The sequence below is a fragment of the Parasteatoda tepidariorum genome, chromosome 3 (assembly GCF_043381705.1).
Source record: "Parasteatoda tepidariorum isolate YZ-2023 chromosome 3, CAS_Ptep_4.0, whole genome shotgun sequence".
NCBI classification, from domain to species: Eukaryota; Metazoa; Arthropoda; class Arachnida; order Araneae; family Theridiidae; genus Parasteatoda; species Parasteatoda tepidariorum.
Window position 1 is genome coordinate 47692999 of NC_092206.1, and position 10576 is coordinate 47703574.

The 10576-nt window shown below is 29.6% G+C and overlaps 1 protein-coding gene across 2 annotated transcripts in view; it reads right to left on the bottom strand.

Annotated features, from left to right (window-relative positions):
* LOC107439444 (cell adhesion molecule Dscam1) overlaps positions 1–8597 on the bottom strand; it is a 199467-nt gene extending 190870 nt beyond the window's left edge. For both annotated transcript variants that reach the window (XM_043043123.2, XM_043043124.2), the window contains exon 1: positions 7976–8597. In XM_043043123.2, coding sequence (XP_042899057.1) covers positions 7976–8042 — 67 coding nt within the window. In that variant the 5' untranslated portion in view covers positions 8043–8597. The remainder of the gene's footprint in view (positions 1–7975) is intronic.
* Positions 8598–10576: the final 1979 nt, after the last annotated feature.

Consider the following 10576-nt stretch of genomic DNA (forward strand, 5'->3'; position numbering starts at 1 on the left):
CTTTCATTCAAATATTATGGAACTTAAGTTTATATATATGTTGTGTTTATCTTGTTTACCAAAGCGCTTCCGTAAGAAGTACCGAATTTTTGGTGTTCCTAATAGAGCCGAAAATAAGGGGTAAAGTTTGCCAAAATTTGGTAAGTTTGACCATATTTTTCTTCTCTTTGCTTTCTTAGAGTTCAATTGATACCAAGTATCAGTGGAGCATTTTGTTTGATTTCAATAAAAATTGTTTAGCTCGTGCTAAATATTCAAATATTAGACACCAAATTTGCGTCTTTTTCAATTTTTTCTATGCTATTGTTCATTCCCATCTATTCAATTTTGTTACTGAATAAAAACTACAGCAGAAAAAAGAGAGTGAAAACAATAGCTGTAATTTATCTAAAATCATTTATTTAAAAACTATAATATATAACTTTTATTTCCTGCATGCAATTACTGAAGGAAATAATCATTACTGTTTCATTTGTTTAAAAAATTAATAATATGTTTTACATAAAAAATGGAAATACATTTCGAAACAAGAATATGTAAGAATAGGTGATATTTAATATATTTAAATCAAATTTTTATTTCTTTTCAGGCTGATGAAAAAATATATTTTCTTTTTTTTTTGCATTCGGCATCTTCTGAGAATATATGAAGGCAGTTTAGAGAATGAATATTAAACAAATTACCGAACGATTAAGCAAAATTACATAAATATAATTAAAGAAATAATAAAAGAAAACGATTAACTTATTTTCCAAATAACGGTATAAAAAGATACTCTAAACTTAAGAGCAAACAACATTACCATTTCCCAAGCTATAAAAAATAAATCGCTTTGTCATACGCTTTAGAGTTAGACTGGAAACTCTAAATGCTTTTCTGCGGTAGATACTAACTTACGTTCGAAATTAATAACATAATTATTAATCGATGTATATTTTTATTTGACATACTGTTCACGTGAAAGTTATCCTCAGTTTAAGAGAAAAAATAGCAATACTATTAAAGCTATTCCTAATACTATAAATAACTGAAACATTTTAGAAAGTTATAAGCATATGGAAAAATACAAAATAATCCAATTTCATGTGTATTTTTTTAAATTGTTAATTGCAAAGAATACGTTTTGTTCAGAAAACACTTCACTGCATGCATTAAAATTAATTAACTTTTGTCTGCTTTTTATTTAAATCTCTTGGGACAAAGATTTTATTTAGTATATCGTCTGCAGTGCTACTTAGAGCAAACATGCGCAAATTGAAGAAATTAAAATTTATGCAAGTACATGAAAAATTTTTTTTAGTAAATCTGCAGTATTTGTAGGAAAATGACGATTCTAGTATGGAAATAAAAACATAACTCATGCACGCTATTTGAACTATTCATTTGGTAATTTTTCTGTTTGTTTGATAATGGTTAACCGAATTGTCTGGTTTTCAAATTTATAGTTCTTATTCCCACACATTTATTAAAAATTCGAAACTGAAAAGTAAATTTAATCGAATTTTATGCCATGCTCTAAGGCATCATGATAAAATATCTAAATTTTACCACACTTATTATCACCGAACGGAAAGGTAATAAAACCATATTTTCTTTTTGGATTCACCAAAATTCGTAACCAAAGAGCTTTGATTTAAACTATCATGCCTTTTAGTGTTCCCATAGAGCCAGAAACACAGTGAACTTCGCATGTACTGGTTGGGTTAATAATACTTTTTCTTAGCAAAGGAAATAATTGGAAGAACATTGATTTATCAAAGCTAAGGCCTTACATTGTTGTTCTTTTTTTAATGTAATAATGATTATCTTGTATTATTATTATGAACCACTAAAGTTTTGAAAAAAAAAACTTTCATTCAGATATTATGGAACTTAAGTTTTATCCACCAGTTGCATTGAAACAAAATGTTAAACATTTTTTATTTGATAGCCGATAGAAAATAAAATAAAAGTCAAAATTGCTAGATATTGAGAAAGATGCTATAAATTTTGTGAAAAAAATTATATCTTTAACTTTGCTTTTTTATAATATTAGTAAGATCCACTCTCAGCTCACTCCGCTCACCAATTACTTTTCATTCATCATTTATTATTTACCATTAAACGTAAATAAATCCCCCAAAAATAGTGAACATTTTGGTTTTATATTGGGGCAATAGAGGATTACATACAAAAAAGAGGATTGCATATATTTGAAAAATAATCAACCGTAAAATAAGCCTAATAAGGAAATTTACTTAAGGAATGTAGATAGTGAAACTCAATAAGAAGAAATAAACGAGAACTAATTTTGTGCTTTGAAGAAATTTATAAGAGTTAAAATGGCTGACGATCTTTATCACTATTTACAAAGTTCTTTTCTGATTTAAAATTTTTTCTGTTTTAAGATATATATGAATAAATGCTACATGTAATCTCTCTCTCTCTCTCTCTTGCTACAGGTGATTGACATCTACCCAAACGCAAGCTAATAAAATAAAGATGTCGTTAAAAAAAATTCATTTTTCTACAACAATGGATAAATAGTCAATATTTATAACAAAAAAGTTTACAAATATTTGGAAAAATTACTTAACTTTGAAATAACTTTAATATATAACTTATTAAATACATAACTAAATATATAATTTCGAAAAATAGTATCGTTAAAATTAGAATACAAAAATTTCATTGTCAGCATTTCAAATTTCAGCTCTAGTTATATTTCGACGGACAATAGATCAGCCAGCATGATTCATTTATAACAAGTTTAACAGGTTTCTCGAGCTAACTGCCAAGTACGATTTTTTCCTTACGTCGTACTCACTGTACTTTTTTTCAACACACCTTCGTAGTTTCTAATTCGCATAGATTTTGGACAGCAAAGCAAAATGTAACGTAAAGCAACAAAAAAAAATAATAATAATAATAACAATAAAATTGACTTATTACCTACTTAATAAATAGTTAAACTTAATTTTCGAGCAAATTAGAGTTTCGTAAAAAGTTCTGCTTTAAGCTCATAAGCAAATGCGGGCCTTTCAGTACGCCAAATTCCAACTCTGTAGTTGCATTCCGGTGCTCTGTACAGAGGCCAGTATGGTATTTTTTTAAACAAATTTAACAGTTAATAATTCTCAAATAAATTATTGAATGCTAATTTTTGTTATTCTATCATAAATCCTGTACACTTTTCAATACACCTTAAGGCCTGGTTTCTTAAGACAAGCGCCTTCTCTGGACGTCAGCGGGAAGTTGACGTACCTTGACGCCAACAAAATACTGTTTTTTAAGCTCAGCGTGACGTGAGCAGTCATTCCAACGCAGACATTATCTCGCATTGAGCATGCGTTAATGACGGAAACAAATATTTATTTTAATTTTGTGTTATTGTCGACCAGTGCTTTAGAGAGAAAATGACCTTGTCCAAGAAAAAAACTTTACAGCTTTGCTGAATGAAGAAGAAGAGGAAGAAGAAGCTATTGTTAATGTCAAAAAAAAATCTTGGCCGATTTCAATGCTCTGTTGGCTGCTTCTGGCGTTAACGTTAACGTTGTAATCCAATCTGTTGTAATCCAACTAGGGAGAAAACGTAAAATTTAGGATAAGACGTGATGATCTATAATAATAATACGGTTGCACGTGCGTCTCTCTTATAGCTCCAGACTCATTTGTGAAATGCTGAAATTTGGACAGAAGGATTAAGAAACCATTTTAGCCTCCCATCCTAAAAAATGGTTCAAAATTTCAATAAAACTTTTATGAGCGACATTTAATGAATAAAATTTTTTCATTGGCTTAGAGGAAAGCGTTATTGATATAAATGAAACTGCAGAAGATTTTAAATTTAGCATAAGTGATGTTTGCTTGCTCATAGCTCTTATTAATCAAAAGAGGAGCTTATTGCACTTTAGCAATTAATTATTTTTTATTCACTATGTCAGAAAAACTCAATGATTCACGATAACTCTAGCATTGGCAGACTACGTCACCAAATTAGTATTCTTTAAGTACATGTAACCACTTATATAATTACGCTTAAAAAACGTATTTCCATAAAACTAAATAATTTAAAATCAGCGATATTCTTTATTTTATAACCGTCGTTGAACAGCCTACCCGATTTCGAGTTGAGTTTACGACTATAAATATTAAACCCCATAGCCTTGTAATTTTGTATCCAATCCTGAAGACAAGAAATTCTTGGATTAAGCATTATCATAAATCTGCCTTCGTGGAGGATATTTTGATGGAATTAGCCCTAATTTGCATTGCATGGAGAGGAAAAACACGTAACCTCTCATATTTACACTAACGGTGAGGGAACTCTAAGCCATGATCAGCCTACCACTAAGGGTATTTTACATTTTTGCGTCAGCACTGCGGTCAGCGTCTGCCAGGTGAGGAATTCGTATTGACCAGTCATCGCTGGGATTCAAACTTGGGTCACCTCATTGGGAGGCGAGTGCTCTATCACCTGAGTCACCACGGTTTCAGTGATATTGTTAAATAAAATAGTTACTTGCCTAAAACGGAAGTTAATGGAGAAATAATATTAAATCCTTTAGGAGAAAGGTTAAAAATCGGAAGGTAATTTTGGTAGTCAGTACTAATTAAAATAAAATTCAAGCCATGCACTGGAAAGTAAATTTAATTGAGAAACGGTAGTAGTTCGTTCAGGAGGAACATAAAAGGTCGCAGTGCTATCATTTCCCATGGTGCTTAATTATTTTGGTANTTTAAGGGGTTAAAAATTTTAATTTATGCTGTGAAAGGTGATTAATAAAATAATGCACATGCAACATAATATAAATGATATAGGAAACTATTGGTGGTTCTTAAAGAGTTAAGTAATGACGTGTAAACATAAGATTATTAATTTTCAGCTGTTACAATCGTCCCTTTACTTATTGTTACAATCGTCCCCAAGGAGCCATTTCAGCTTCATTTATTAAAAACAATGCTAGTTAATTAACAGAACTAATCTTTTTTTTTAATGTCAATTAAGGTGTCCACTTACATATTCAGTTAATAATTTTTATTTGTTTAAACAAATTACTTAGTTACAATATAATATTCTAATTCCAAAAAAAGTACTTACGTAGAGTGAAAATATCTTCTGTGATGTAACTCTTTCAAAAGTAGATAAAAATGGTTGCTAGCAGGGGTGTACATGTAGATTTATTAAATACACCTTGTGCTCCACCTGGGAACCAAATCTGGAACCCGACACTCGAAATTTTTGCTCCGTTACAATCGTACCCTGTTACAATTGACCCCACTCTCCCCTACTAATTAAAATAAAATTCAAGCCATGCACTGGAAAGTAAATTTAATTGAGAAACGGTAGTAGTTCGTTCAGGAGGAACATAAAAGGTCGCAGTGCTATCATTTCCCATGGTGCTTAATTATTTTGGTAATGCACGCTTTTGGTATTTCGGTAATTGGTGCAATTTTATTCAAAACCAAATGTGCCAATGCCTTTAATATTAATTTATTTGGAACCAATTAAAGCTGCATTAATGCTGCGCAACTTCAATATAGATAATATTGAAAGAGGTGTTTTGCGGTCCATAAAATAGATATGTACCAGAGAAAATATCTTAATTGTGGTGCATTTTGATCATCATGAGTTGGCTTTGACCAATTAAACCAATCCGAAAGATACTGATTACAGTTAAAAGTTATTTTTTCAGGATAAGCTACTGAAAACGTCTTTTATTTAATCTAATAACGTAAAGTTCATGGCAAGAACAAAAAACAAGAAAAAAAGTAAATTGGAATTATTTTAGCTTCATAAATTGTACTGGTATAAGCCTTTAAATTTTGTGTATGATTTCGTAGTGTGGTTCAGTGATTTATCGATTTTTTTCCATGCAGATCGGAGAACATGTATTCAGCTAGATGTATTATAATATTAATATCTAACAGAATATATATTTAATAAAATACTCATGTAATAGAATTAACATCTAATGGAAATATCTGGGAATAAATGGTTTGTGGAGTTAGAAACATTTTGGGAAATCCAAGTAATTAAAATCTGATGCCATATATTTTTACAAGCAATTTGTAATATGTGACTGCCTTATTACAGTAATTACCCCAAAACACCGTTTGGTTAATTTTTTTTTTTGCTTTATTAAAGCTCGGCCTCTTATTGGTATGGACTTTATAAAACGTTGATTTGTCATTTGTATAACGTTCATGGCTTTTTCCAATGGTAGTTTCGACGATCGCAGATTTGGATGTTGCATGGCACTTTCGACTTCTCGCAACATATGTTTAATGGAATTAAAATCTAGTCATTTGGAAGTCAACGCAATAAAGTGGAATTTCTACTATTAACATAAAAATAAATATTCACCGTATTGGCAGTATAGCAAGATGCATTATCCTTAAGAATGTAATATTGCAGATAAATCATCATGAGTATTACGAATTAGAAAATTTAGGCTGCAATGAATTGAAAATAAATAATCTAAGAAATGCCATCACACTACTTAGTAAGAGAAACATTGTTATGTAACAACTCATTTGCATAAACTTTTGGAAGGTCATCAAAATGCAGCTTGATATGTAACATATGTCAAAACATTTTTTTTTAATTGATAAAATAAATACATTAACGCATAAATCTCTAGTTATTGTTACTAACATCAAAATAATTGCAATAAATTAGATTTTAAATTTGAAGCACATTTTTCAATTTATTGATGGAATTAATTTGTAATCTAAAAACGATTTTATAGCCTGTATTTTGAATTTTAAAGACAAAATCTATGATATTATTACTGAGTCATTAAAATAATAGTTAGAAATCACTAAAACTTTTCCATACAAAGTTTTTTGTGTAAAATAATTACTTTCTTTTTATTAAAAAAATGAAGAACGTGAATAAAATTTTTGGTTGCAAATTATTTTATATAAATCTACATAAAAACAATTTTTAAATTTGAACATAATTTAAAGAAAATGTGAATAAAATATTTGGAGTGCTCGGACTCTCAGAGAAAAATATTCTTGATATCGAGTTTAATTATATATTTATACTATATATAATACGTCTGCACAAACAAATATGTGCATTCATCGTAGTCTGAATTGCCTTGAAAGAAAATAGTTTGTTACAAAAAATACCTACTTTTCTGGATTCTTTTACATTTTTTTACTTACGATTCCTCTTTTGCAAATAAGGATCATCAAACAATATATTTTTGCAAAATTTATAAACATATTTTGTGCATTATCTGTCCGTAAATATCATGCACTGATAAAAAATATGGTCGAAACTAACAAAATATACTCAAATTTTTCGTGTTCTCTATCGGGACACAAAAAAGCTTGATCATTTTTACCGAAGTGCTTTGGGAATGATTTTTTAAAAATTAATTGCAAAATATGATTTTATAATTTGCTATAAAATTTGGTAAATGTGGTATAATTCGTCAATTTTAATATGATATCTTAGAGCATGGCATAAAAACCATTTTTTTCGGTTAAATTTACTTTTCGGTTTTATATATTTTGATAAGTGCTTCGTAGTGAGGGCTATAATTCTAAAAACCATAATTTCTGGTAAACCGTTGCCATTTGAAAGAGAAAATAATTAAATTAATGGTTTAAATACAGAATACTTTTGTTTTTATTAATAAAAGTACGTTTTTTTTTTCTTTTTTTTTTAATTTTACTACTGCACAGTATGGAAAATTTTTCTAGAAATTTTTACCTTGTACATAGAAGAAAAAATTTAAAAACTAACTGGCAGAAAGCAAAACAATCGAAACTAAATTCTGTGAATAGCAATATTATTAGTAATCAATAATCTATTTTTGTATAACCAAAAAAAAAAAACATTTTTCTAAAACAAGAAAGAAATATCAAACCAGATATTTAAAGTGATTACAGTACTATAAAAATTTTTCCTAACAAACTCATTTAATTATAACTATTAAATACTGCAAAATTAAAAATGTTAGAAAAATTTCTTACTTACCTAACAGTGAAAACGTAATGATTCCTAATATGAAACAATTAGGAATTTGGTGCACAAAAGTCGCCATAATCCTTTAGGAAAATTTTTGATTTGCAGAATAGGAAATATTAAATTAGTTAATTCCAATATAATTCTACTTAACACAAATTATTTACCCCTAAACGATTCGAATAAAAATTTAAAACACAATTCCAAGCAAATTCGTAATATGGGTCATTTTCTTAGCAAGTTTTTTTTTTCTTATTTTAAAATTGTTGAAATTAACTTAGATAATTTTTTAAACACACTCTATTTAATAAAAGCGCACGTGGTTTTTTCTGCCGGCACAGAGTTTCTCAAAACTTTTGACAGTTTCTAATTCAACTTCACTTCTTTTTAGTTTAAAGAATTCAAAAGAAGAACATTTTATTCTGAAACATTGTGTAATACTTCTTCTTTTGTTAAACTTAGTTGTACTTTGTCAATGTCACCTGTTTTGCCGGGCGGTGAAACTGTGATAGACGTCCGGACTTTGACAGGGGCGCTACCTCAATGCCCCTGCGTGGCAGACTGTAGCCTCAAGTAAAACATCATACACACTAACTCTCCTTTCGGTTTGCTCCTAGGAGTTACTTTTCTGTTCGCGAACAGAAGGTGCGCGTTCGCCAAGTAGTTTTCGCCAAAGCGCCATTTTATAAACTTTCTTGGCGCTAAGAATATGAAGTGCATCATAAGCTTCTTTAACGGACTTACAATATGTCAGGGAATTGTTATAAATGATGAGATTAAAATTTAATGAGAATTTTTTTTTCATTAAATAAATAATTTAATAAAATTAATATCAGTTTTTATGCTGATTCTGAAATTATTTTAACTGGGTTAATTTAAGGTTTTGTTTTCTGAAAAATGAAATTGATTATGATTTGTAAATAAACTAAAATAATTTAAAATAAAGCTTTTGTCCCGAAAAAATCTATAGAGATAAGCACTCTTAGAAATGAAACTCTCTCTTTTGACTGTTCTATAACTCTTGAGCGCTATTTCGTTAATTTTGAGAATCGTTTCATCATGAAAGCACATGATTTGTGACGAAATGCAACTTTTCAAATATTTGACGAAAATAATTCAACAACTCGGAGCCTCGTCTAAGTACATTTTGGAAGATTTAGCTGGAATAACGGAACTAGAATGGAGACTTGACGATCGGAACTAGAATGAGAAAAAAAGCCGGCTGACCTCTGTTGTGGTCATAGAGTTGTCCTTATACCAGGAAAATCATGGGTTCGAATCCTGATTCTGGTATGGATGTAATTTATCTCTCTGTTTTATCTGTTCTTGTGTTGTTGGACAACGTTGATCCACCTATATGATGCCCACGAAATATTGATCAACAATGCCGCTCGTTAGATACCATAACCTTCATCGAATAAGATACCATAACCTTCAAGTCTTTCATGGAATTTTTTTGGGGAAAAATGACTACTATTTATTCACTTTTGGCGAAAATCATTTGCTCGTAGAAGTGACGACAGTTATTTCGTCATTTCGACAAAATGTTCATTCTGACCATAAACTAGGAAATTGTTTCTTAAAAAACAAAGAAAATTTCGTGGAATTTGTGTATCCTTTTTTCGCATTGAACACGTATATTTTTAACACAAGAATAGTGTTTCTCTTCCTCCTTCTATATTAATGTATTTTCTAGTTTTGAAATTTATTTCAAACGGTTAATGTGATTATACATATGTAGGAAATGTTATGATTGTAGGAAATTTGTCACAAAGTATTTATTAATTAATATTGCCTAGCAAATGTTATTGTAGCTTATAACAAGATGATAATACACAAAATCTCAAGAGATAGTGTCTTGAAAATTTCAAAGTAACTTTACTAACAGTTTATCCAATATATTATTCACTAGGAGGCTTCGCCCCCTGCTCGCTGGCGCTCTCCAACCCCGGAACTGCTTTCGCAGTTCATGTCGAATTGCTTCGCAATCCAATGCTCGCTTTTTGCTCGCTCATTGGATACGTTCTTAACGTCTAGTTTTTGTATACTCTTTTGAATACTGAAGTTCCGAAAACTTTTCACTGTAGAAAATTCTAAACCAGTACATTTCAATATTAATTTGAAATTGCAAACAGTTCACAAATTTTTCTTAATGACACTATTCTAAATTTCAGTTGTTGAGAAAAGTAACTGTTGTAAGTTTTGTTTTAAAGTCTTTCCCACCAGAGGGCTAAAGCCATGTGTTGTAAAACAATATGAAATAGTAGTCTGCCACTGAACGCCGGATGTAAAGCATCGGCTTTGATGAAGATAATTTTGTATTTTTAATTCTCTGAAGGGCGCCACCTTAATAATATGGAATTTGTAAAATAAATGTATATATTTTTGATTGTTGATGAAGCCCATCATTTTGTGTTTTCATCAGTGTTCAGAAGCAGAACAACTATAAGTTTTTTATTTTATCACAAAAATATAAAATGTATAAAAAACAAAGAAAAGAGTAAGAAAATGAGTATAGTCATAGAAAAAGTTAAAATTATAATATAGTATTTGTCAGTTAAAATAAAACTTTTTGTTTAAGTCATTGCTAACAATTCAAATTTCTCCGAGGCA